Source organism: the organism of the source record quoted next, unplaced genomic scaffold, assembly GCF_019419815.1.
Source record: "Pyrus x bretschneideri cultivar Hongxiangsu unplaced genomic scaffold, Pyrus_bretschneideri_v1 Contig10, whole genome shotgun sequence".
NCBI lineage: Eukaryota > Viridiplantae > Streptophyta > Magnoliopsida > Rosales > Rosaceae > Pyrus > Pyrus x bretschneideri.
This window is the reverse complement of record NW_025999391.1, coordinates 2,011,920-2,038,786: the sequence shown is the minus strand read 5'-3', so window position 1 is coordinate 2,038,786 and position 26,867 is coordinate 2,011,920. Positions and strand designations below refer to the sequence as shown.

At 36.4% G+C, this 26,867-nt stretch overlaps 4 protein-coding genes, 1 non-coding gene and 1 pseudogene across 6 annotated transcripts; 5 read left to right on the top strand and 1 right to left on the bottom strand.

The window, feature by feature from the left end:
• Window positions 1-1,064: 1,064 nt before the first annotated feature.
• LOC125480708 (acetylserotonin O-methyltransferase-like) lies at window positions 1,065-3,620 on the top strand. Its single transcript, XM_048591742.1, has 2 exons — window positions 1,065-2,149; window positions 3,120-3,620. The coding sequence occupies exons 1-2, from the start codon at window positions 1,370-1,372 to the stop codon at window positions 3,420-3,422; spliced, it is 1,083 nt and encodes a 360-aa protein (XP_048447699.1). The 5' UTR covers window positions 1,065-1,369; the 3' UTR covers window positions 3,423-3,620.
• A 69-nt stretch (window positions 3,621-3,689) lies between these two features.
• Window positions 3,690-3,828, top strand: LOC125470352. Its single transcript, XR_007252665.1, has one exon. It is a non-coding gene; the product is annotated as a U4 spliceosomal RNA (small nuclear RNA).
• A 2,986-nt stretch (window positions 3,829-6,814) lies between these two features.
• Window positions 6,815-8,209, top strand: LOC125480707 (annotated as a pseudogene).
• A 1,482-nt stretch (window positions 8,210-9,691) lies between these two features.
• LOC103937142 (GPI mannosyltransferase 1-like) lies at window positions 9,692-12,204 on the bottom strand. Its single transcript, XM_048565226.1, has 4 exons — window positions 11,857-12,204; window positions 11,453-11,635; window positions 10,437-10,981; window positions 9,692-10,230 (listed from the first exon to the last, which is right to left on the bottom strand). The coding sequence occupies exons 1-4, from the start codon at window positions 12,125-12,127 to the stop codon at window positions 9,934-9,936; spliced, it is 1,296 nt and encodes a 431-aa protein (XP_048421183.1). The 5' UTR covers window positions 12,128-12,204; the 3' UTR covers window positions 9,692-9,933.
• A 2,240-nt stretch (window positions 12,205-14,444) lies between these two features.
• Window positions 14,445-24,458, top strand: LOC103937144 (F-box/LRR-repeat protein 10-like). 2 transcript variants are annotated; one of them, XM_009347056.3, is made up of 4 exons: window positions 21,351-21,644; window positions 21,751-21,956; window positions 22,094-22,187; window positions 22,720-24,458. In XM_009347056.3, exons 1-4 carry the CDS (start codon window positions 21,459-21,461, stop codon window positions 24,169-24,171), a joined length of 1,938 nt encoding a protein of 645 aa, XP_009345331.3. In that variant the 5' UTR covers window positions 21,351-21,458; the 3' UTR covers window positions 24,172-24,458. The 2 variants fall into 2 exon arrangements, with proteins under 2 accessions (XP_048421176.1, XP_009345331.3); XM_048565219.1 differs by lacking the exons at window positions 21,351-21,644; window positions 21,751-21,956; window positions 22,094-22,187 and adding an exon at window positions 14,445-14,451.
• LOC125468768 (heterodimeric geranylgeranyl pyrophosphate synthase small subunit, chloroplastic) lies at window positions 17,506-19,040 on the top strand. The gene is made up of 2 exons (XM_048565224.1): window positions 17,506-17,982; window positions 18,253-19,040. The coding sequence occupies exons 1-2, from the start codon at window positions 17,635-17,637 to the stop codon at window positions 18,910-18,912; spliced, it is 1,008 nt and encodes a 335-aa protein (XP_048421181.1). The 5' UTR covers window positions 17,506-17,634; the 3' UTR covers window positions 18,913-19,040.
• Window positions 24,459-26,867: the final 2,409 nt, after the last annotated feature.

The following is a 26,867-nucleotide window of genomic DNA, read 5'->3' as shown; positions in this document are numbered from 1 at the left end:
GTTTTCTTGCAATTCGAATTTGTTCGACCAAAATATGCACAAGAAAATGGAAACAGCATGGTAGCTTTGAAATTACTATTATTATTATTGAAAAAGTTCAAATGAATCTAAACATTTTTCAAATCATTCATTTTGAAATCATTCGGCAAACTAAACTTCATATAATTTGAAATCATTCGACAAACAAATGTTTGGATTTAGTTCTTGAAAATTAAAAATGAGTGTTGTAAGATTTGAGAAATGTGGGGTGTATAAAAAATATGGGTATGTAGAAAATAAAAGGTATATATTGAGAATGTGGGGTGTGAAGGTCTTATGGGGAAGTATGTGGGGTGTATTAAGATAATTTATAAGTGAAAAAGCAAATGTGGGGTGGATTAAGTATGTGGGGTTTATTCAACAATTTGTGGGTTAATAAAATAAGCCTTCTTATTTTTAATTAGTTATAATTCATGTCATTTAATGTGTAAAAACATTCTCATCACATTTAATCAAGACCTTTGGATGTTATAAAATCTAATGGTTAAAAAGGAGTGTAAAACTTTTTGCAAAAATTCAATTCAGCCTAAAACCTTTGGATGTTATATATAGACACACAAAGCCTTTAAGGGAATGACTCCACATCCTTTTGTTTTAAATGGGGATTGTTTTGGGCTCACACGACATCGAACTTCAATAATCTGAACCATCTATTTTTCAAGGTGTAAGATCATTCTTACAAAATATTAGGCAAATCGGAAATAATTGAGTCATTTTGTTGAGTTCAAAAAAATTGAGGAACACAATATTCTAAGAAACATTGAAATTTCATCATAACAATTAAATGGGCAAATGGTTTCAAACTAAATTAAATTTTGCATAGATGATCTATAAATTGGGACTTGAAAAAATAGACGGTTTGGGTTGTTGAAGTTCGACATGGAATAGCCGAGTAGGTCCCATAACTAATCCCTATTTTTTGAAAGGAAAAAAAATGGTATCCCTCCCCATAAAGGCCATTGTGTGTATATATACACACACATATGTGTGTGAGAAATCCCAAGCTTTCAACATATATTTGTAGATGCTAGAAATCCCGAGAAAAACACACTAGCTATTTACATCCACTCTTTTGCGGTTGAGTCTCATATTTTTCCATCTTTCACTTGTGCATCCTAAATGTTGAGTGTTCAAACACTATATCCATATGCTCCTCTTTAATCATAGCGGATTACTAATTATTCATATTAAACCTGCAGTTTACAAAATTTCAACTAGCATAAATCTTTGAGTACTTGTTACTTGGTTTCATTGTTTGCTTATCTCTTGCTTGTCATTGTTTGTTTCCACTCACGATCTTGCACATTTTGTTGTGCTTTTGCACAACAAGATGGACACGCAGAGAGAAACGGAAGATACAAAAAGAGAGTTAACTTCGGAAGAAGAAGAAGAGCGTGCGAAAGTGGATGTGTGGAAATATGTGTTCGGGTTTGTTGAAATCGCGGTGGTAAAATGCGCCATTGAACTTGGGATAGCCGTTGCAATTGAAAGCCATGGCAGCCCCATGACACTCTTAGAACTCTCGTCTGCTCTAAGTTGTGATCCTTCTCACCTTTACCGCGTCATGAGGGTACTAGTCCACCTCAAAATATTCAAAGAAAAACCAACGGAATTAGGTCCCAAAGGTTATGCACAAACACCTTTGTCCAAACGGCTATTAAAATCCGGAGAAAATAGCATGGCTGCGCTCATTTTGCTCGAGAGTAGCCCGGTCATGCTGGCACCATGGCACGGCCTAAGTGCCCGACTTCAAGGAAATAGCAATCCGTCATTTGAGGCAGTGCATGGAGAAGATGTATGGAGCTTTGCCGCCGCCAATCCTGATCACAGCAAGCTCATCAATGATGCAATGGCTTGTGATGCAAGGGTGGCTGTACCTGCAGTGATTGAAAGATGTTTAGAGGTGTTCAAAGGGCTCGAGACAATAGTAGATGTGGGTGGTGGTGATGGGACTACGTTGCGCTTATTGGTCGAGACTTGTCCGTGGATTCGAGGCATCAACTTTGATCTTCCTCATGTTGTGTCTGTTGCTCAGGAGTATGATCGGATTGAGAATGTCGGAGGTGACTTTTTCTGTTGTGTTCCAAAGGCTGATGCTGCAATTATCATGGTCAGTATATTTATTGTATAAGGAAATCAATAAAACTAATGGATTTTTTTTAATCCAAAATGGTTTCTAAAATTAGTATAACTCGTTACTTTGGTCCCTCATATTATAAATCGATAGAAGTGGTCTCTGAGATTGTCCATCGTCAATCATTTTGGTTCTTATGTGAAAAATCTCAGTTAAATAAGGACTAAAATGACAAAATACCCTCAACTTTTGTCAAATTATTTTGGCCCTTTATTTATTAAGGTGAGGGTACTTTTGTCATTTTCTCCTTATTTAACATAGATTTTATAAGAAATGATTAAAACGATTGATGGTGAACAAACTCAAGGACAACTTCTATTGATTTCAAATTTGAATGATCAAAGTAATGAGTTATGTCAATCTCGTGTACAAACCATTTTGGCTTAAAAACTTTAAAACAAACAACTTAGGAAGATTATATCCTTTAAAATTACCTGCTAGTAGTCATCTTCTTCAATATAAATCCCGAATGAAACCACAATAGAGCTAGGGATCACAACTTATGACTTATTATATTAAGATGATGGATTAATAAATATATCAGCTATTGCATCATGTAGTCTGCCATTATTATGAAGACAAAGAGTGGGGTCTATTAAACTTGGATCCAATCTATATTTGAATGAATGATCTGCTGCAATTGCAGCAGAGTTTTATACACAGTTTACTACATACGCATGCAAATAAACAAAGCAACTGGAAGTGGCATCCTTGCTGTCTATGATGCATCAGTCAGTATACACATGCAGTGGCCTTGCTGTCCACTATGCATAATCATACATCCTTAACGTGGGAACCATATTCCAATCTGTAAAGCACAGTGGAATCTGTAAAGCACAGTGCACTGCATGTGGAGCATCTTTAACAGGGTCCCTCTATTCTTGCTTGATTTACAACACATGTTATGATAAAAGGTATGATCCAATTCTCTTTTCGTGAATTGTAGTGGGTTCTTCACGATTGGGGAGACGACGACTGCATTCGTATCCTGAAGAAGTGCAAAGAAGCTATTCCGAACGATAAAGGGAAAGTTATAATCATAGAAGCTGTGATCGAAGAAGATGGAAAAGAAGACAACAAGCTAGCAGATGTGAGATTGATGCTAGACATGGTGATGCTGGCCCATACAAACACAGGCAAAGAGAGGACCTTGAAGGAATGGGGATATGTTCTTGGAGAGGCTGGATTTAGCCGATACACAATCACACCTATTCATGCAGTCCAATCAGTGATTCAAGCTTTTCCATAAATTTACACAGCAATTAAACTTAAGGATGTCGATTGGTATTCTCAATTGGTGGTTTTTTTTTCAAAAGTAATTTTCTAGTGCTGTTGCTTTGTCGTCTGTCTTGTAGTATCTGGATTGTTTTGACAATAATATATAATTGTGTGATGTGTTAGATTGTTAAGATTCTTGAGACATATTTAAGAGAAAAACTTTGTCCCATATCGGTCAAGTGAAGAATGCAGAGTTGCAAATGCGCTGTAAAATGGGGCCAACGGCGGTTTAGAATGCATCTTTGCGCTTGGGCCAATGACGTAGCCAATGAGGTTCTAAATGTGGTGTGTTTATTGTTGGTTGAAAATTATTTCCAGACTTCCTTTTAGGCTTGGGTTCAGCCTTATGTCTTTGAGAATTTTTGAAATGGTTAACTCTTTGGAGGAGCTCATACAATATTTAGTTTGAACAATTTATTTTAAAGAAGACTAATAAAAATAGTTTGAAAATTTTGAGTTTTAACAATAAGGACAAAAAACTTTGAGTTTTAACGATAAGGACAAAATAAAAGGTAAAGTGAATAATATCAAAATTGACTTTTTAGTGTAAAAATATGGTTTTTTGTTAAAGTAAATAGTATCGGAAGTTTTTCGTTAAAGTTCTCTTTATTTTAATCATTAACAATAGTAGATTCTAATTAATTTGCTCAAATACAAGAGAGAAATTTATTTTGTGCATAACACTTTTGTAGTGTGCTCTTCACGTTTCATGCATATACGAGACAATATTTGGCGAATATGAGTTAATTGTTGTAAAATCGACGGTATGTGTGCAGTGAAATAAATGAAACAAGACACAATATTTACGAGACTCCTCTACAATCAATGTGACTAAAGTACGTCATCGGGGCAGCAATAGTGCTTTCATTTATAATCTGGAATAATAAGAATACAAAGATAACTCTCACTATTTTTTCCTTATTATTTCCCTCTTCTTTCTCTCTCTCTTTTCTTTCTTTCTTTTCTCTCTTCCTTCATGTTTCTTCCTTCCGGTTTGGTGTGCTCTCCTCCTTCTCCCCTCATTCATTTTATAGCCAAGGGAATCACTATTCATGTGGGTCATCCACATATTTTTATAACACTCCTCCTTAGATAGCCATATGTAAATTCTTTAGGCCGATGCATGTCAATGAAATATTTGAATGTTTGTGGGCTCTTCATTGATCCTTCTGCTTCAGTCTCTTGCATAGCAAAAGTGATGCGCAACATTTGTCTTTGAATGATCCTTCAAAACATCACTTCTCAGCGACTCATCCATGCTTGACAGCTTCAGTGTAAAAAAGCCAACATCATATCAACTGTTCTGAGGTATTTGCTGAGGAAATCTGAGACCTAACAACAGTTAAAGATGACTTCTCGAGAGCAATGCTAGCAATCAGGGAAAGGTCTCAAACAGTCGGTTCCTAACTGGAAGTTTGATATCAGGTTCCGACTGATTGCTTTATTTCTCCTTGTCTTGCTAATTGGAAGTTTGATTTCAGGTTCCTAACTGGAAGTTTGATTTCAGGTTCCGACTAATTTCAGGTTCCGACTGATTTCAGGAAGTTTGATTTCAGGTTCCAACTGATTTTAGACAGTCGGTTCCTAACTGGAAGTTTGATTTCAGGTTCCGACTGATTTCAGGAAAATCTGGCTTTTGAAATTCGAACAGCAGTGCCTCTTCGATTTTTGACCAAGTGGCCATGTTGCCTTTTCTTTTATAGAGGCATCAATTGTGTTCAAAATGCACACTCGAAAAGTTGCAACTTGTAGAAATTTCCCTTTTTTTGCATTTCTGAGATTTCAATTTATCTAACTTCTTTTTCTTTCATCATTTTTGAAAATGGCTTGCCCATCTGACTGTCATTTCAATTTGAATGTTGTAAAAAATGCAAACATGTCTCCTCAAGACAATATATCGCCCCTATCCTTATCCAGTAATGGTCCTCTTATAGTTGGGGACTCTGTGATGAAGAATGACATAACTGCTACAATGGTAACTAGGAATTTTCTCGCTCCCAAATATAACAGGATACTTCCAAAACAGTCTGATTTGTTCAAGACCCCCTGGCTTTCAGTGTTCAGTGTGTGAGCTCTATATCCAACATGGACCAACGTCTACTTACTCGAACTCGCCAAGTCGAATCATTAATAGCTGAGGTGGCAAGTCTTATACAAGAGATCAAAGGGCTCAAGCACGAGAATAGAGAGTTGCACAGGCTTGTAATAATTACTCAACGAGCATGAAAAAAAATTAAGCTTGACCAGCTGCAGGAATTCAAAAGTTGGATTCAAAGTGACCATCAGAGGTTTGTGGCTTTATTCCAAGGGCACCAATTGCCTTCGCTGTCCGGAGTTTTATCAAGTATTGAGGCTCCAAATAATCAACCTCCGGTGCCTCTTCTTTCTGGAGTTCCGCCAAGTACTAAGGCGTCACATAATCAATCTCCAGTGCCTCCTCCTTCTAGGGTTCTCCCAAGTAACGTATGTATAAAAATTTCCTCCCATATGCCTGAAAACTTTTATTCCAGCTTGTTAGATATAGAAACCCATAGAAACTTCTAGTTCCATAATCAATAAATACATGAGGAAATGATGCAATACTCTAGTTCCAAGAATATAAATTAATAGATAAGCTTCATTTCATTCTAATATATTGTGTTAAATACAATAAAGCATATCCTTTACTAAGATATGGTACTTCTGGACCAAATATCAATTTATCTTTTCCCTCACGAAGATAGATGATCTGTCTTAGTGTCTAAATATTGATTAATCATTTGAGTATTCAACTCATAATCTTCAATCCATATGGTTCTTTAATATCATAAACATCATGAATAAGATTCGTGTTGGCATATTGTTCGATCTGCAGCTCAAGACAATATCTCTTTCAACACTTTATAATCTTTCTAGACTCTTGAGTCTCAATCTAATATTATCAACTCTTGCAAGAGGTTTAGTATGTTGCAACAATATCATAATGAAAGTACTCACTAAAACAATTTATACCATCCATTGGTTATTGAGTACATAATTTATGATTTACCCTTCCACAACTTACTTCAAGCAATTTGAATCCTTCAAAGATTTCCTACACTTCATGACACATTACCTTTTTAGAACTTATACAAAGCAATTTGCTCCCATGTATACTTGAGGGATTTACTTATGGAGATATGATGTGGGCGACTCACAACCCTTCATATATAATTCTCCATTCATATGAACTCATTTATAGGAGTATAGTTTCAGGTTTCAATTAGTAACCTAGTGTGATATCATATAAGTGTATTTCATTGTATTACAAATGCCCATATGTAACCTCCTTGGTTCAATACGTTGGTTTCATTGTTTGTTTATCTCTCGCTTGTCATTGTTTGTTTCCGCTCACGATCTTACACATTTTGTTGAGCTTTCGCACAACAAGATGCACTCGCAGAGAAAAACGGAAGATACAAAAAGAGATTTAAGGTGGGAAGAAGAAGAGGAAGAGCGTGCGAAAGTGGATGCGTGGAAATATGTATAGGATTTGTTGAAATCGTGGTGGTAAAATGCGCCATTGAACTCGGGATAGCCGATGCAATTGAAAGCCATGGCAGCCCCATGACACTCTTGGAGCTCTCGTCTGCTCTAAGTTGTGATCCTTCTCACCTTTACCGCGTCATGAGGGCACTAGTCCACCTCAAAGTATTCAAAGAAAAACCAACGGAATTAGGCCCCAAAGGTTATGCACAAACACCTTTGTCCAAACGGCTATTAAAATCCGGAGAAAATAGCGTGGCTGCAATCATTTTGCTCAAGAGTATCCCGGTAATGCTGGCACCATGGCACGGCCTAAGTACCCAACTTCGAGGAAATAGCAATCCGTCATTTGAGGCAGTGCATCGAGAAGATGTATGGAGCTTTGCCACCGCCAATCCTGATCACAGCAAGCTCATCAATGATGCAATGGCTTGTGAGGCAAGGGTGGCTGTGCCTGCAGTGATTGAAAGATGTTTAGAGGTGTTCAAAGGGTGTTTAGAGGTGTTCAAAGGGCTTGAGACAATAGTAGGTGTGGGTGGTGGTGATGGTACTACGTTGCGCTTGTTGGTCGAGACTTGTCTGTGGATTCGAGGCATCGATTTTGATCTTCCTCGTGTTGTGTCTGTTGCTCAGGAGTGTGATCGGATGGAGGTGACTTTTTTTTTGTGTTCCAAAGGCTGATGCTGCACTTATCATGGTTAGTATATTTATAGTTTATGGAAACCAATAAAATTAAAACACTTGGGAAGATTATTGCCTTAAAAATTACTAGCTAGCAGTCGTCTTGTTTAATATTAATCCCCCAATGAAACCTCAATAGAGCTAGGGATCACAACTTATGATTTAATATAATTAAGATGTCAGTTAACAAACATATCAACTATCACATCACGTGATTTGCTTATTACCATCGAGAAAAAATGGGGTGCCTCTATTCTTGCTTAATAGACAAGACGTGTTATGTGAAAAGTATGATTTTTTTGTGAATTTAGTGGGTTCTTCACAACTGGAGAGATGACGACTATATTCGTATACTGAAAAAGTGCAGAGAAGCTATTCCGAACGATAGAGGGAAAGTTATAATCATAGAAGCAACAATAGAGGGAATCATAGTTTTTGTTGGGAAACACATATTTCCAACCACTGTGCAAGGAACATCTCCCGTTTCTATCTGATGTTATATCACATTAGGTGATGGTGCTGGTTGTTTGGAATGACAATCGAGAAGTAGCTATTAATATTTAACACGACGAATCATGTCAAGATTGATATCTTTGTGTTTTTGTTGTTTCTTTCAGGAGTTTGAGAAACTGCAACTTACAAGGGCCTATTCCTGATTTGAGTACGATTCCAAACCTTGGTTATGCACAGGTTTAAGTTTAATTGTGTAAAAAATGGAGAGATTGATCGCCGTCACTCATAGCTGCGTTTCAGGAAACGAGTTTATCTCTTGCCAATTCTGTGCACCCACTTTTTATTCATGATGATTAGTGCTCGCTTGCAACCCAATTTGCTGCTATAAAGTTTTACGTTTTACGATCTGTTCATGCTTAAACCTCTTCCAATTTTGCAATTCTGTGTAAATTTTGCAGGTCAAGATGGGACACCTATTTGGGCAATGTTGGGATGTCTAGGCTTGGGTGGAGACGTAGACTTACGGAAGAGGTGAAGTAGCTTAGCTCTATCTCTTTAGCTCTTATCTGTTCTGTTTAAGCTCATTGGTGCTGGCTCTAAGGTTTTTCGAAACTCTCTGTTTTCGAAATCTTAAGCTTAGAATCCCATTCAACCACAAGGAACAAGAATAATTGAAAAAAGAAAATATTTTGGCGTAACTTCATAGTGTTTATGTTTGTTCATTTCTCCCTTACGGTTTTTTATGCCTGTTAACGCTTGAACAATGATGCGGGTCAATCAAGTAGATAAGATTCAAAAAGAAAACTCCACATCTGTTGCCAGCAATGCTCATGGGGAGAAGTACAGGAAACCAAAGCCTACAAATCCAAAGCCTTTAAGGTTTAGAACTGATGTATGTGAAACCTATTGTGACCAATTTCTTTACCCTCATGCACCACTTAAGGAGATCACAGTAGTCAGGACTCCAGGAGCAAGGTCAAAAAGCAAGCATCATAATGTGATACAGGTATACTTGGGAGCTACAAATGCTTTGTGTGTGGTTTGAATCTGAACAATTACATTGTGTATCACCGTCATATAGGCAAATTTGTTATGTGTGATGTTGTATTTACGCATGACTGAAATGGATGATCTAATTTTATGCAATTTATAATTTTGGGTTTCTCTAATTTTCTGCTTTTTTGTGATTTATTTGATGAAACTTTCAATCTTGAAGTACATTTTTCATATATGTACTCATCAAATGTCATGATTACTGTTCCTCTGTTTTTTTGGGCTACAAATTAAATCTTGGGTTTCGTTTGATTGTTTGTGCTAATTGAGCTAATCTTTTGATGTAGTTCGCAATTGCTAAGAACATTTGGCTTACTACTTTGTCAGTTGTGCATCTAATCTTCTGTAGGTCGGCATTATTCATGCTATCGAAAAGCTCCACAGTGATCTTCTAGCTATGGATTAGCGGCAAAGAAGAAAGAAGAGTGAAATACTGAACAACAATGTGAAAAGTTGGAGCATAGAAAACAAGATATTTTTTTGTGTATTATAACTATATGGATGTAAATAAGATAATTTTTATGTATGATTTGTTCTTTATAGAACATAGGATGTCAATAGATTTTTATATGGATGTAAATAAATTTTTACAAGTCCCACACATTTAACAAAGTTTTAAAACCCGCGGCATCGTGCAGGCTCTTTTGCTTGTGTGCTTATCTAATCGCCAAATACAGCCAAAATGTGCTTATCTAAACGCCAAATAAAGCGGGAAGAAACTGAGAACTAAATTGTCAACTTATACACAAACCTTCAAAACAAATCTGCATGTTCTATCACTTGAGTTTCTTCTAGTCCTTGGAGGTTTTCTCCAACGGTGCGAAAACTGGAGAAAATCTGTGGTCGCGGATGAGAGAAACTAAAACGTACGTGTTTGCAGCTAAGAATATGATGCTTGCCATCCAGAGTTGAAGAAAGACGTTTTGTCCCTTGAACTCAAGCATATAACCCCACAACAACCAATGAAGTTGACCGCCTACCCACAATGCGATGCATGATACACCTTTCCATTTAAGCTTCATGTTGCTCCAAGCGAGAACCAGCGGCAAGAGGCAAAAGAACCACACAAAGTATTGTGCAGTCATTACCTGTCAACAATGGACAGAAGTAATTTAGATTCAGTCGGGAAATCAAAATTTTCTAAGGTCGAAAGTACAGTATTCCATGCCAGCGAAAAAAAGTACAGTATTGAAGCAGAGGTTTTCAATGAGAATAACCACTAGGAATCAGACATCACAAGTCAATCATATAAGTAAAAAATTTACTAAGCCAGCAATTTTTAGAAGAGAAAAACCTTGTTGAATGCCACAAATGCCACTGTCTGAACTAAGCAGCAGAATGGAAGGTCTTTGGCGAAACTCAAGACAAGAACAACCTGGACTATCAACTGAGGCAAAAATGAGACGAGTTTCTCCAATATGGAAAGTTTACGGTGGTACTGAAGGTAGATGTGATAAAAGTAAATGGAAAAATTGTGCCTTGGATCAGTACGGGTAAGATGATACAGCAGAGCCTCGTACAGGAAATCCCACCCATACAGATGATAGAATAAACCAGTGAAAAGGAAGAATACAACTGCAGATATAAAGGAGAAAAGTATCCTTTCTCGTGTTAATGCACTTTTCAAAAGAAACCATGGGCAAAGAAGCTGAGCGAGTCTTGTACCAGAACTGCTTTGAGGTGATTCTTGCCGACGATTCCAATATTGAAGTCTAGGTTTCTGACCAGACTGAAACACATGCGGATCAAGAATCACAAGGATTGGGAGTGCATAGATAATGGGGTAGATTCTGAAGTGGACAACAAGCCCATACCACAATGCAGCTTGTAACACACGTCCTGTCATGAAGAAAAATATCAGAGAGTTAGACAGTTAAGGGCAGAAGCCATAACAACCATTCAAAATAATAGAATTTGACCAACACTACTTATAGCAGAATGCAATGCCAACTTGGGTTTTCGTAAAGCGATCATGCTCACAAAATGCAAAGGACCTTTCTGAATCCGAGGAACATTGGGAATATTAACATCATAATTCTAATATCGAAAATGGAAAACAACAAAGACACTGCCATGCTTGTTGGTATCTAGCATGGTTGCCGCAAAAGAGAACAAATCATGAGAAGATTAAACGTCATTACAGAAAACTCAAGAGATAGAAGCGTATAGCTAGTTCGATTAATAATGCAACAGATAACTCTCACTCAATACAGAGAAAAATTCATTACTGAGTAATTTAGTAGCAGTTATTCTCTGATGAGTTCAATGCCAAAAGGGAAATAAATTTTAGACAAGGAAAGAAACTTACACCGTTCATAAGACATATGAAGACCCAAAGAACCAAAGCACAAACAATTGGCTCACAATTCCCTCGAGTCCCGATCGTAAAAGTAAACGGATTAAAGAGCCAAACAATCACAGAAATCATGCTCAATTTCTCCGGCACCCCGCGAAGCTTCAGTATCATCCTTATAAACAAACCCACAAGCAAATCTACAGAATTTGCACAACATAAAAACAATGCCACTTGAATTCCTCCACTCAAACAAATAATAATACAAAACGAGAAATACTTGCAAATGGAACCGGTTACAAGATCAAAGCCATGATTTATATACGGGTATTGTCTGTTTAGTATCCGCAATTATATTTTCGATAAAAAGTTTGTAACCAGATCTATTTGTGCATATTTCCAAATACAAAAAGTAAAGTACCTGCAGCTGAGAAGATGAATTTGCCCCAAGAGCGATGGAGAATCGAATTGGGGATGAGCAGAAAGGCGAGGAGAGGAGAGTATCTGTAAGTGGATCTTTCAAATGGGGATTTGCCAGACACCATTAGAGAAGCTGCGTCTGAGAATACCATGTAATCGATGTCTGTGTACCTCACCTCCATGTGGGCGTCCTGCCACTCTCCGTAGAGGATTAAAACCACCCTCAGTATCGCCGAGACGATGAGAAGCGTACGGAATTGTACGGACACCATTGAGGATTAGAGGGGACGGAGATGGAGGAGGGAGTTGGAGGAAAGCGGTGAAGGGGGTTGAGTTGTATAGGTGGGATAATATAGTGAATAAATGCATTGACCGAGGGGATTTTGGACACAAATATTTTAGAGTAATTCTATTCATCACATTTTCATACCACCTTAGCTAGTATTTGACGTGGACAATCACATCATTTGAATTAATCAAATTTTTAAATTTAGTTCATTATTTAATAAACTAATAATTAAGAAAAATTAGTTAATTAAATGATAATTGTGGTATATAAGGAGTCTTTCACCTTCCTTTCCTTGGGTTTTACAAAATTTTCAAATGATGTGATTGTCCACATCAGATACCACCTAAGATGATACAGAAATGTAGTATAAAATATGGTATGAATAACATTACTCAACATTTTATTTTCTTTATAGCATAAAATGTTGAATCTTAACTAATCCAACCTGTGCTTAGGAGATTCGAACACGAGTTGTAAAGATGTAGACGTAATGTCTTGGCTAACTAATTTAACTCATATTGCTTGACCAAATAAATTAGGTCATCTCCAACTGAAAGGTCCAGAGGATCAAGGAGCTGAAAATAGCCCAAAAATCATCTCTAATTAAAAGTCAAGCCAAATGGCTTAATGGCCCCACGGACAAAAAAGGGCCAAAGAGCCAACCGTTCAGCCCCAGGTCGGGCTATAATTTAAACACAACGGCTAACTGACGTCATTTATCATTGGATTTGAATTTTTTTTTTTTTTTTTTTGGGCAAATTTTTTTTAAAATTTTGAAAAAATTCTCATTTTTTCCTATAAATACATTTTCACCATTTCAATTCTCATATTTTCTTACCTCGTCCAATAATATTTCCTTCAACTTTTTCAATACTTTCAAATGGCCTCATCTGCAATGAAAGGTAGGGTTTGGACCCAAAAAGAAGATGAAGCTCTTTGCAGGGCTTATATATGGGTTTTGGAAGATAGTGTGAGTGGGACTTCTCGAACAAGTGAAGGTATTTGGACTCGTGTGTCCAAAAATACTTTGAGTTCTACAAAGGCCCCACTCCACCAAATGCTCGAAACCACGAGAGTTGTTCTTCAAGATGGAAGAAATATATTCATCCAAGTTTGAATAAATGGTATCAAGCACTAATAGCAGCCGCAAGTAAACATGAAAACGACGCCAATTACTACAACGAAGTAATTGTTTTCACAATTTATTTTAAATATTTATTTATATTAAATTTAATTTCCTTTAATTTTTGTAATTATATTTTCTAGGTACGCCAAGCGGAGAAATTGTATATGGAGGGCAGCTCGAAATCCTTTCAGTTTGACGGTTGTTGGGAAATTTGTAAAGGGTGGGTGTTATTTGAAGATCCATCTCAACATATAGTAGGTCCTAAGCCGGTGTTCGGAACTCAATCCTAAGTTGTAGATGGGGATGAAGATGGATCTCCTACCATTCAAAAAATAAGGGTAGAAAATCAATCTTTGGGTGAAGGTTCCATACCTAGGGGCTAGGACTATGGGACGAAACAAGGCCCGAAGGTTGAAGGAAAAGGGCAAGGCAAAGAATGATTATGCCGCTCAACATGAAGTGGCGGCCTCATTGCAATTAATGACAGAGCAAAATGCCTTTGCCGCGGAAGAAAGGAACCGTAGGCATGAAGAACGGGCCAAACAAATGGATGATAGGAATATGCAAATGGACGCTTCGGATTACACTCCAATGAGTAAGGCCTATTTTGTTACGAAAAAAAGGGAAATTATGACCCGGCGGTAGTTGTTTATCTCCGACTATACTTCTATAATGGCAGATGATGAAGATGATGTTGATTATGGATTTTAAATTTTAAGTTGTAGTTTTTAAGTTTTAGTTTTAGTTTTTAAATATAAGTTGTAGTTTTTAAATTTAAGTTGTTGTAATTTTTAAATTTAAGTTGTTATAGTTTTTAAATTTAAATAATAAATTATGTTTGGCCTTATGGCCCTTGCTTGGAGATAGTTTTTTGTGACAGCTATATTTGGCCCTTTGGCCCTCGGTTGAAGATGATAAGAAATATGACCCTGCACTGTTTATTAAAATATTAATTTCTTGGAGAGTCAAAGGGCTAAAACGAATCAACTGGCCCTCTTTCGGTTAGAGATGGTCTTAGGGGTTATTAAGGAGTAAGGACATTTGTTAGATTTTTTTTTTTAAACAAACGGTATTATCTATACTAAAGGAGAGGGGGTGGGCTTAGCTTCACAATGGACTAGCAATAATGTGGTTTAAATTCGCCTTTGGCGATAATCGAACCTAAGACCTCTCACTTACAAGTGAAGAGGAATACTACTAAATTGTAGTACTAAGTGACAACATTTGTGACACTTTACAAGAGAAAATTGTAGTAATGGTCCCTCAACTAAAAATCTATAACTATTGGTCTCTTAACTCATAAAAATGTGCAACTATGGTCTTTTTTGTCAACTCTGTTAGAATTTCCATCAAAATAAGTCACGTACCACGCACATGAGGCTGAATCAAAGGGCAAATATGGAAAACCAATTGAACGTAATTGTAGCAATGGTCTCGCAACTTTAACTCAATTAGAGAAATGGTTCATTAACTTTAACCCAATTGTAGTAATAGTTCTTCCAACATGAGTCATTTTGATGGAATTTTGACGAAGTTAACGAAAAGGACCATAGATGCACGTTTTGATGAGTTAAAGGACCAATGTTCATAAATTTTTAGTTAGGGATCATTGCTACAATTTTCTCACTTTACCATTCAAAGTATTGTTGAGTTTGAGTTTTTGTTTGTGTGTTAGTAAGCTCATGACGTTGCTCATCGTTTGGTCGGATGTGAGACCTCTTTAGTTCGTCAAAAGTGCCTTTCCTCTTAAGCCGAAAATCAGTGAAGCGAATCCCAATCATTTTGATTAAAAGCATAAAACCCACGTCAAGCTACTTTGTTTCAAAACCTTCTTCTTTATGTCATACTTTGCCATGCATTCTTTATTAGAAGTTTTAACGAAAAACTTACGATACTGTTCACTTTAACGAAAAATCACATTTTTACACTAAAAAATCAATCCTGGTACTATTCACTTTACCTTTATTTTGTCCTTACCATTAAAACTCAAAGTTTTCAAGTTTTTTTCATTAATTTTCCTTTCTTTATTTAACTTTCTTTCAGAACCTCATATACCAATTTCAATCCAGCGTCATGGTCAAATGGAATTTGACCGTAAAAGCTATAAATAGTGTATAAGCCCAAGGGATAAAGCCTAACATCAGTAACCATTTCTGAATGTATTATTTGACGATCGTAATGATGTTAATGAGTGACGTTTTATTGGAGATTTATTTGAATAGTTCTCTACAATCGTGGTTGCCCACTAGTTTGATAACTCAACTATATATGTAATTGCAGTAAAAAAAAAAGGGTAAAGTACAAAAAACTACCTCAACTATTGGGGTCACGACAGTTTCATACCTCATCTTTTAAAATTGACAATGTCATACCACATCTTACGAATTTGTGACAATGTCATACCTCCGTCAATTTTTCTGTTAAGTGCTAATGTGGCTTGATTCGGGACCTACTTTCTATTAAAAATTATTAAAAACTTAAAAACAATTATTTAATATTTTTTAAATATTAAAATAATAATAAAAAGCAGAAAAAAAAAACCCTCATTTCGTCCCTCCCCTCCCCCCTCCTCCCTCCTTTCTCCTATCCCCATCTTCATCTTCTTCCCCCACCTGCAAATCCCAACAAAATAAAAAAAAAAAAAATCCAATTTGTCTTCCCTCCACACCCACACTTAATTTCCCCACACCCACACTCTTCTCCCTCTTGCAACCCTGAAGAAGGAAAAAAAAAAAAAAAACCCAGATCCTGTCAGCGAGAAGATGGGTGAGCAGAGAAGGTGGAGGATGGGTGCGGAAGAGGATGTGGAGAATAGATGAAAGTGGTGGATTTGGGATTTGATGTTTTTTCAAATTTTCTTTTTTTTTTCCTTCTTTTTTTCATTTTCTTCTTCTTCTTCTTCCGCAGGGGAGTTGATGGTTTTTTTTAAAAAAAAAAAAAAAATTCCCTCCTTTTTTTTCCTCTTCTCCTTCTCCTTCTCCTTCTCCTTCTTCCGCAGGGGGGGTGTTGATGGGTTTTCAAATTTTTTTTTTATTTTTTCTTCCTCTTCTTCTTCTTCCTCCTCCTTTTCTTCCTCTTCTTCTTCTTCCTCCTTCTCCTTCTCCCTTCTTCTTCTTCCGTGCTGACGAGGGAATTTTTATTTTTTTTTCCTTCCTCCTTTTTTTCCTCTTCTTCTTCTTCTTCCTCCTCCTCCTCATCCTTCTCCTTCTTGTTCTTCCGTAGGGGGGTTGTTGGGTTTTCCAAATTTTTTTTATTTTTTTGGGTTTGCAGGTGGGGGGAAGAAAATGAAGATGGGGAGAAGAGAGAGGAGGGGGGAGGGGGAGGGGAGGGACGAACTGATGGTTTTTTTTTTTTTTTCCTCTGCTTTTTATTATTATTTTAATATTTAAAAAAATATTAAATAATTGTTTTTTAGTTTTTAATAATTTTTTAATAGAAAGTATGTCCCGAATCAAGCCACGTGATCACTTAACAGAAAAACTAACAGAAAAATTGACAAAGGTATGGCATTGTCACAAATTCGTAAGATACGACATGATATTGTCAATTTTAAAAGATGAGGTATGAAACTGTCGTGACCCCAATAGTTGAGGTAGTTTTTTGTACGTTACCCACAAAAAAACTATATATGTAATCAAACTCGCCTAATCCTTTTTTTTTGGTAGTGGCTAATTCTTATTAGGTAAGCTAGAGAACCAAATTTTGTAAACTAAATAATGTGATTGTTTATGATTTTTAATTGGACTATTACTTAAGTTTTAATTAACGCACTTATTTATTATTGATGACACATTATTTAATTTGTAAATTTGTTTTAAAAATTTACTCTCCAATTATCCTTCTTGTTAAAGAGTAAAATTTTACAAATATATTGATTTTATTAAAATAAAATAAAATTGAGGGGGATGGCCAATTGAAATGAGGACAGGTGGTTGGACCAAGTTCATACGGATAATATATCACGTATATATAATGAAATATGTGTATTAAAAAGTTAATAATTTAAAAAATAAAAATTTTCATCATTTACATAAAAATACGCGGTATATCATCTGTATTCTCGTCATAACTAAAATTTTCTCCTAATCACATCCAAAATTTCGATAAACTTTTTATTATGATCGGAACACAAATATATTACGTGTTTTTATATAAATTGTACAGAATTTTATGTTTTAAGATTTTAACATTGTAAAACATATATCTTATTAGTTGTATAATAACACGTAGAATCACCAGTGCTGTGGTCAAATTGAAAAATCTCTCCAAAATCTCATCTTCTCCCCCCGCTTCCTCTCTCCCCACCATTAGAGCAGATCTCGTATTAGAGCTCCCAGTTGAGATTCAGAAGAACCCAGAAAAAAATGGCTTCTTTCTCGATGATATCGGCATCATCCCACCTCTATATCCCAAAGAAGCTAGCTTTTCCAATCCGGTGCTCCTCCGCTTCATCGTCGCCGTCCATTTCAACCCAATCGAGCCCCCTCAAGTTCGATTTGAAAACCTACTGGACTACCCTCATCGCCGACATGAATCAGAAGCTTCACGAAGCCATTCCGATTCGGTACCCAGAGCAGATATATCAATCCATGCGATACTCCGTTCTCGCTGATGGCGCCAAGCGAGCCTCACCGGTCATGTGCGTCGCAGTCTGTGAACTCTTCGGCGGCAACCGCCTTGCCGCCTTCCCCACCGCCTGCGCTCTCGAAATGGTTAGTAATTTGTTTCCCTTTTACCTTACAGAGACTTAATTAAACCGATTCATTTGCAATGAATATTCTTGCATCATTTGGATTTTTTGCGCAGAATCCGAATTGGGTTTTTCAGAAGAAGAAAAAAATTGTAGAATCTTGCTTTTAACCCTGTCTGGTTAATTGGGAGTAAATAGCTGCTAATTTTGCTCAATTTTTTACTTGGGTTTTGTATTTTGTGATTGGAATATTCATAAGGTTGTTTGCTTTTCTTTGATTGGCAATTGATAGGTACATGCGGCTTCACTCATACACGATGATCTTCCGTGCATGGATGACGACCCATCACGGCGAGGCCAGCCCTCGAACCACACAATTTACGGCGATGACATGGCGATTCTCGCCGGGGATGCTCTGTTTCCATTGGGGTTTCAGCACATTGTATCAAACACGCCTTCCAACCTCGTGCCGGAGCCGCGCCTCCTGCGTGTGATCATAGAGATTGCTCAGACCGTGGGGTCCACGGGAATGGCGGCCGGGCAGTTCCTGGACCTTGAAGGCGGGCCAGAGGCGGTGGAATTCGCCCAGGAGAAGAAGTTTGGGGAGATGAGTCAGTGCTCTGCTGTTTGCGGAGGACTGCTGGGGGGTGCTGAAGATGATGAGTTGGATAGGCTGAGGAGGTATGGGAGAGCTGTCGGGGTTTTGTACCAGGTGGTTGACGATATTCTTGAGGAGAAGATGAAGGGCGGAGATGATGGTGATGGAGAGGGGAAGAAGAAGGGGTTCAGCTATGTGAAAATGTATGGGGTGGAGAAGGCTATGGAGGTGGCAGAGCAGCTCAAAACCAAAGCTAAACAGGAGTTGGATGGGTTTGAGAAGTATGGTGATGGAGTGGTGCCACTCTACAGCTTTGTGGATTATGCTGTTGATAGAGGGTTTAGTGTCAGTTGATGATAGAATTAGAGCATAAGCTTTATATGGTTTGATGCTTAATTTGCAGAAAATTGTATTAGCACCTTGGATTAATCTTGCATTAGCATAATCCCATTAATAACAAATAGCTTTTAAACAGTGTAAAAGATGATAGATTATGTTGAGCTGAATTTCCAAGTTGTGGGAAGAGTGGGGTTTGGGGGTTGGTTTTTAAGAGTGAACTTGGCATTTGTAGGGTACAAAATTTTCATTGGGAATTTTATTTGATTGGCTATGGGTTGATTGCAAATGTGGGTTAGACTTGTTGGCCAGGGCAACTCTTTATGTTCGCTTCTTGCACTCGAGTTCCAATCTGTTGTGTAAATTATAGTCTCTTTCTTGTATAAACAAAAACATATTAAAACCATTCACTAACTAATGATCATATTACTTGTCCTAAAAAAAAAAACAAATGATCATATCATTATTCACATTTTTATAAAGTTAAAAGCTCATTCACATTAAGCAAATTTACAATAATATTAACATTGCAACATTTGTAATCTTTTAGAAACAACAAAGTGATACCGGTGTAATGCACATCAATTATGAAAGGCTTTTTAGCCAAAATGGTTCTTGAGATCTGCACGACTCCTCACTTTGGTTCTTGAGATTTGAAATCAATAGAATTGGTTCCTGAGTTTGTTCATAATTAATCATTTTGATCATTCCATAAAAAATCTCCATAAAATAAGAATAAAATGATAAAATTACCCTTAATTCCTTGACCAAAATAATTGATGCTAAACAATCTCAAAAACCACTTTATTGATTTCAAATCTCAGAGATCATTTTGGTTAAAAAGCCATTATAAAAATATATAATTAAATGACATGAGAGAAATGCTAGCAACTTGACCTTCTCACCTTACCAAATGACATGTTTTTCACCTTTATGGCTCATTTACGTAATGGTAATTAAAATTAGAGGAATTTGATTAAAAAGAATTGAATTGAGGAGAATCAAAATTCAGATTTCCATAAAAACTGTTTACTAAATGTTTTGGAATTAAAACAAAAATTGTACTAATTCTTTAAAATTGTTTAATAATTTAGCAAAATCGAAATATAACTAGTATAATTACTAAAATATCATTTTGCCTCACTCTTCCTAATTTCATGAAGGTGACTGAAAATTTTAGAGACCATAATTCTAGAAATGGTTATTGATTTCAGGGATGGAGTTGTCGACTAAGTTCTACCAATAAAAAAAAAACACCTTCGACGATGAAAGTAGTCATTTCATCATGCAATTCTTTTCCACGATGAATTTTATGAAAACAAAAAATCAACATATTGATGAAAACGCATAAGACAAAGAGGTTTTATGTCTCCATTAATTTGATGAGAGCTGCGACTGAAGAGAAGGGAAGCTGCGCCGAAGAGAAGGTGAGATAGCTCTAGATGTATTTTTAAAAATAATGAGGGCATAATGGGGAGAAAAAGTTCATTCTGATTAACTAAGCAATTCGGAATCCAAATACATCAAATTGTAGGGATTTCAATACAAATATTGGAAGTAGATTCTAAAATTTGCATGGATTCCACCAAATGTTTGATAAACACTAGAGTATTCCGTAATCGACATTCAAGTTTGCTTTTTAATTCTAATTACCCTTACGTAAATATGCCATTAATTCCTAGCCAAAAGCCTTAAAGGTCTTGTTTCTTGTGCAAGCAAATGACACATGACATTTGAGAAAGTGAAAGGTTCCCATAAAAAGTTAGTGCAAAAGTTGTTAACACTCCCCATTAAAGAATGCGATAAGAAAATGTAACTCCACTAGCTTACTTCTTCCAAATATATCAAAATTCAACAGCTAATTAGTGTAACCTATTAGTATCAAAATTATAACATTGTTCTTGTCAAATTGGTTGTTAAATTGTTAATAACTCTTTATAAAGGTTGCATACCGGGCATTTATATTGACTAGAATAACGTGTTTCCTTTTTTGTACCTATGTTTAAATTTCTTTGCTTATAATATAGATTAAATTAAGTAAAATATCGTTTGTATCAAAAATCTTATAAGGACTAGATCTTGTTGCTCAGTTGGTTATAAAAAATTAAAAAAAAAAAAATATCTTTACACCTGAAATCTCGTGGTTAAATCTCTCATCCTCTAGTATCATTTGTATGAATAAGTATAAGAAAATTGTTATTGACACTCTAAAATCTCATTTTACATTGCTCAAAGGTGTATTATTCTTTTTAAATATAGAAAAATTGGGTGCAAAATAAGAATTTTAAAGTACTAATAAAAATTCTGTAAATATAAATAGAACTCTAACTTGATAAGGGCTTGGACTTTTGGGCTTTCGGCTTTGGATATAGTTTGGGCCAAGTAAAAACCAAAACCCAAATCCACATTACCTCGTGATTCTAAACTAAACAGTACAGGCACCGTTCGATTTACGTCAAGATGCAGACTTGGCGGTTGTAGTGTCGTGTCGTGTCGTCAATCGGTAAACACCAGTACGCAGATCCCACAAGATTGACGAAGAAGAAGACTTAGAAGAAGCAAAAATGGCGGGGGAGACGAGCGAAAGCAACAGCTCAATCGTTAGCCTTGATCATCTACCCTTGGCCCTGCTCGCCACCATCATGATAAAGCTCGACGTGGCCTCCGTCTGCTCCGTCGCATCCACCTGCACCGCCTTCAAAGCCTGCGCCTCTCACATCCTCTCCTTCATTCCCTCCTTCCACATCCTCGTAAGTCCTCCAATTTTTCACTTCTGGGTTTCCCCAAAAATTGAAATTTGGTAACTTTGTGGATTTTTTTCTGAAAATTTTGGTACTTTTTGAATTGGGTTTTCAGGAAATAGCGCCTTCCATGGAGTTGCTGAGACCCCTGTTGCTCCCAAACCCCTGGCTGAAGAGCGTGAAGGTGAACTGCGGCCTGCTTGACGATTCCGCCATTCAGATTCTGCTTCAGCCGTCGCTGGAAGAGCTCTGTATGCTCAATTGCGCGGATTTTAGCGGCAAATTGCTTTCGGAAATCGGAGCCCGGTGCAAGGATCTGAGGTTGGTTTGGTTTCGATTTCGATTTCGGTCAAGCTCTGCTAATTATATGTATAGATTGCTGGTGACTTATTGAGTTGTGGAAAGTGAAAGGGGTGTTGTTGTTATTGGCTTTTGGGGATTATGAAATTTCCCTTCAGGTCTCTGTGCTTGGGGTCAGTTGCCGAAAAGAGAGGGCGGGCTATTCATATTTCTGATTTGGAGGAGTTGCTCAGTGGTTGCACTCAATTACAAGTAAGACTCAGTTAAATGATGATTCAATAACAAACAAATGTTTAATGATAAGTATTTGAGTAAAGATGTTGCCTTTTGAAATCTACAAAAGACGCTAACTTTATAATTGATGGGTTGTCGAAAATGCCGAGTTTGTTAATACGGTTAGGTTCCTCCTCGGCCATCTGGCTGAGTAATTAAATGTTTAGTAGCAGTCCTTTTTAGCATCTTGACATTAGATGCTTAATATATACGTTTGCTTAGTAAGCAAATGTTTAACAAGAAGGATTTGAGTAAACATTTTGGCTTTTGAATCTGCGGAAGATGCTAACTTCAAGACTGATATGGCGAGTTTGTTAGGATGGATAGGTTCCTCTTCAGTCATCTGGCTTAATAATTAAATGGTTGATAGCAGTCTTGTTAGCGTTTTGACATTAGATGCTTCATATATAAGTTACCTTAATTGCAATGTACCGGTAAAGCATATTTTGTTACTGTACAGTATAATTGCTTGATGTCTTTCGTCTAATCTCTGTTTGATTATGTTTGGTAGGCACTGGTCTTGATGTTTGATGTATCATCAATCTATCTCCGTCATAACTTTGCTCAAGTTTGGGCTTTGGCGTCGGAGAAACTCACGTCTCTCGAGATTGGCTACATTTCATCATTGATGGTGACTGAACTACTTTGCACGAATTTTGTATCCCATCAGCCATCAAACCGTATTCAGCCTTCAATATTGCCAAACATTCACAAATTGTGCCTTTCAGTTGACTATATAACTGATGCTATGGTTGGAGCGATTTCTAAAGGTCTCCTGTCCCTCACCCATTTGGATCTTAGAGATACACCCCTCATAGAACCAAGAGTTTCATTTGACCTTACAAACTCTGGCCTTCAACAGATTAATCAGTATGGGAAGTTGAAGCATCTCTCATTGGTTCGGAGCCAGGAGTATGTCGTTACCTATTTTAGAAGAGTAAATGATCTTGGGCTTCTCTTATTGGCTGACAAGTGTGAAAACATGGAAAGCATATTTCTCAGTGGCTTCTGTCGTGTTACAGACACGGGTTTCAAAACGATCTTGCATTCTTGCTCCAAGTTATATAAACTTAGGGTGTCTCATGGGACTCAATTAACTGATTTGGTTTTTCATGACATTTCTGCAACTTCCCTTTCTTTAACACATGTTAGCTTGAGACTCTGCACTCTTTTAACCAACCATGCAGTGACTAGTTTGGCGTCTAACAAGGATCTGAAAGTTTTGGATTTGAGAGATTGCAGAAACCTCGGGGATGAATCCCTCCGAGCCATAAGCACTCTTCCAAAGGTAAAGACATTGTTGCTGGATGGCTCTGACATTAGTGATGTGGGATTATCATATTTGAGACAAGTGGTCATAAGTTCACTAATTTCACTGTCTCTTAGAGGATGCAAGAAACTTACAGATAAATGTATCTCTGCTCTATTTGATGGCTCTTCCAAGTTGGAGCTGCAAGAATTAGACTTGTCCAATCTTCCTAATCTCTCCGACAATGCAGTTCTATTACTGGCAAAGAGTAGGATTCCGCTACTTGAACTGCGCATGCGGCAATGCCCACTCATAGGTGACACTTCGGTAATGGCATTAGCCTCTATGCAAGTTGACGAGGAGAGGTGGCATGGTAACGGCTTGAGGTTGTTGGATCTGTTTAATTGCGGTGGGATTACCCCTCTTTCATTCCGGTGGTTGAAGAAACCATATTTTCCAAGACTCAGATGGTTGGGAGTCACGGGCAGTGTAAATAGGGATGTGGTAGATGCTTTAGCTCGAAGTAGACCGTTCTTGCATGTGTCGTGCCGTGGTGAGGAGCTGGGAGTTGAGCAAGGGGATACCGCTGATGATGTTTACATGCATGACTATGATGAGATGGACGAGCTTGAACGCTGGCTTGCAGAAGATGATTATGTTGATGAAGATATGGTGGCAGATGAAGATATGGTGAATGCAGAAGCAGTGGAGTGATCAAACACTTAATTTCTTATTATGTTATTGTTAATAATGGTTGTTCTGTTGAAACTATAGTTTTTTTATGACGAACGATATTAGTACTCTAAACTATGCTAAGGGGAGTGGTGAGGGTTTGAACCCAAAACAAAGCGGGATGAAGAGAAATTCATCGGGACAATCCATCCCTTGCAAAGTGTATCATGTTTTATTGATTACTGTTGTATGATTTACTCCAAATCCGTTATCTGGACCTTTTAATCTCTGTAATTATTTTGGATAATTGGAAATAGTTTTTCACTTAATTATTCTGAATTTGTTCCACCTGTAGTGTCACTTGCATTTTTTTAAGCTACATTGTGATCTCTCTCAGATAGAAATTATAGGGTATTAACGGGTGCATGCAGCATAAATAAAACTAATTAATCCTATATCATGTTGTAATTAACCAAACCAGGTTTCATTAGGTTTAAATGTTACTCCTTGAACCAAATCACTCTTTGTATTTGAAATCTGTGTATATGTACAGCATGCTCCAAGTCTCCAATTTTCCTACATCCTTCTTGAAAAAGAAAAAAAGAAATTAAAATTTAGGGTACTTTTGAAAATTATTTGATTTTTATTTAGTTGTTTTTTGTGCATAAGATGTGGAGAAACTGTACGGAAACAAAAAAAATGAAGAAGAATGGTGAGAGGGAGCGGAAGAAATAATTTTTACTTTTTACTTTTTAGCTTTTAAATTTCGTTATGCAATTCTTCTACATATTTCCCCATCCTTCTTCACTCCTTATTTCCTCGTATGTTGTTCATATAAACACAAAAAAATGAAAACAAGAAAACGAAAAATTAAATGGTTATCAAACAACTTTTAAGTTCTTGGAATTAGTTCAAGTTGTGAAGATAGATTGGAAATAGGTCATGATCATGGTAGGTCAAAAACTCGAATTCATTTCATTATGGCGAGGAAAGAAAAACAAGTTGAAAACAACGTAGAATAGTTTTTTATTTGTTTTAATTTTTTTTTTTTTTAAGTTTCTCTATACATTTCTTATATACATCTCTTCCGCAATTCTTCCACTCTCCTATATGCCTCTTTTCTTCGGTGTATATTTTCCTCGTCTCTAACACAAAATGGAAACGGAAACTAAAATTGAAAACGAAATGATTATTGTGGTAGCAAAAATTTATCATCTTTAGTCTTAACGAATTTATACCTACAAAATAATCAACACATTTGATCAAACCAAAGCCACAAGCGCCCACGAGGTGCGGTGATGGGGTTTGGCCAATAGATCTTTGATGTCTCTCAGTCAATATCTCATAGAAGAGTCAGTGTTTAGGGCATAATGTGTAGTTAAAAGCTAACCAGAATTTGGTAGAGATCAGGTATTTATACTAGAGCTTGGTAATGTCGTAGTCAGCTGCTCAAGCCTCTAGAGATGTTGAATTGCACATGGGAATATTTGTGTGTCGTGTCCATTTAATGAGGGAATTCTTGTCTTATTCGAGAAGAAAAAAAAGTTCACGTGTCGCCTTCTGAATTTTGAAGCTATTTTTCACTCCACAATTATCAAACAACTCCTTAATTTCTCTCGCCTAAAAAACAAAGAAACAAAAGTGTAACATCTTATATTCCAACAATCAAGTTAGCAAAGTAGCTTCTTTGAATTTCCAAAAATAAAGTGTCTGAATGTGAATTTGTGTGCCAAAATATTGTGTAAAAGATTCATTGATCGAGAATGTATAACACGAATAAGAATGACACTTATTTACACATTTCGCCCAATAACATATCAAATGGTAGAACTAGGTAATATTATTATATAAATTACCATTCATAATGTAGCTTGTCTAGCCTTAAGATTAAGAAATTTTATTTTAAAAAAATTAGGGAAAATTAACAAGAAAAGTAAGGGATAAATCAATCGTCGGTTCGTCATCAATGGAAGCGTTTGCTACAAAGAAAAGAGTAATGGTATGGAGACCAAATTTGTAAATCAAATTATGCGGTTATTAATGATTGAATTATTATTTTACTGGTGACACATCATTTAATTTGAAAATTTAGTCTAAAAATTTAGTTTATCTAGTATTTTCCAAAAAAAATATGTCCTCATTCAATGAACAATGAAAAAAATTGTCTAGGTTCATTGAATGTGCCAACCCTTTTAATTTTGTTCTGCTACTATTTATTAAGAATATAATTAGTCACAGAATTAATGTGTTCTTTGAATCTTTGTTTTATCGCGCTTGTCTTTTGTTAATTTTCAATTGTCTTTAAATGCTTGATGTTATCAATCTCACAAATGTATTCTTTGGGAGATTACATGATGAAAGATTGTATCATGCAACAAGTGGTGGATTGTCATGGTTAGGATATTCTTCTTCAACTCAGTGCCTTGTGGATTCAAACTCTCCCTCATTCTCATAGTATAGTTTAGAATAGTAATATTAACTATATTATTATATAGGTAATGCTAGGAATATCAAAATTTTAAATCAAATTTACAAATCAAACGATATGTTATCAATAGGAAATAAACACGTTAATCAACAGTTAAGTAATAATCCAATCATCTACAACCACATCATTTGGTTATATATAAGAACGTACCTTACTGGAATATTTGATGAGGAGTACTCCTATAAAACATGTAATGAAATACCATAAATAAAAATGGAATTGTTGAGATGGACATAAAAAAGAACTGAAA

Excerpts from the sequence above, each read along its gene's own strand:
- LOC125480708 (XM_048591742.1), top strand. The coding sequence starts at position 1,370 with ATGGACACGCAGAGAGAAACGGAAGATACAAAAAGAGAGTTAACTTCG. Across the intron at positions 2,150-3,119 it reads CTGATGCTGCAATTATCATG|TGGGTTCTTCACGATTGGGG; the intron begins GTCAGTATATTT and ends CGTGAATTGTAG.
- LOC103937142 (XM_048565226.1), bottom strand. The coding sequence starts at position 12,127 with ATGGTGTCCGTACAATTCCGTACGCTTCTCATCGTCTCGGCGATACTG. Across the intron at positions 11,636-11,856 it reads ATTCATCTTCTCAGCTGCAG|ATTTGCTTGTGGGTTTGTTT; the intron begins GTACTTTACTTT and ends CAAATTCTGTAG. Across the intron at positions 10,231-10,436 it reads CATTTGTGGCATTCAACAAG|GTAATGACTGCACAATACTT; the intron begins GTTTTTCTCTTC and ends CATTGTTGACAG.
- LOC125468768 (XM_048565224.1), top strand. The coding sequence starts at position 17,635 with ATGGCTTCTTTCTCGATGATATCGGCATCATCCCACCTCTATATCCCA. Across the intron at positions 17,983-18,252 it reads CCGCCTGCGCTCTCGAAATG|GTACATGCGGCTTCACTCAT; the intron begins GTTAGTAATTTG and ends GGCAATTGATAG.
- LOC103937144 (XM_009347056.3), top strand. The coding sequence starts at position 21,459 with ATGGCGGGGGAGACGAGCGAAAGCAACAGCTCAATCGTTAGCCTTGAT. Across the intron at positions 21,645-21,750 it reads TTCCCTCCTTCCACATCCTC|GAAATAGCGCCTTCCATGGA; the intron begins GTAAGTCCTCCA and ends TTGGGTTTTCAG. Across the intron at positions 21,957-22,093 it reads GCCCGGTGCAAGGATCTGAG|GTCTCTGTGCTTGGGGTCAG; the intron begins GTTGGTTTGGTT and ends ATTTCCCTTCAG.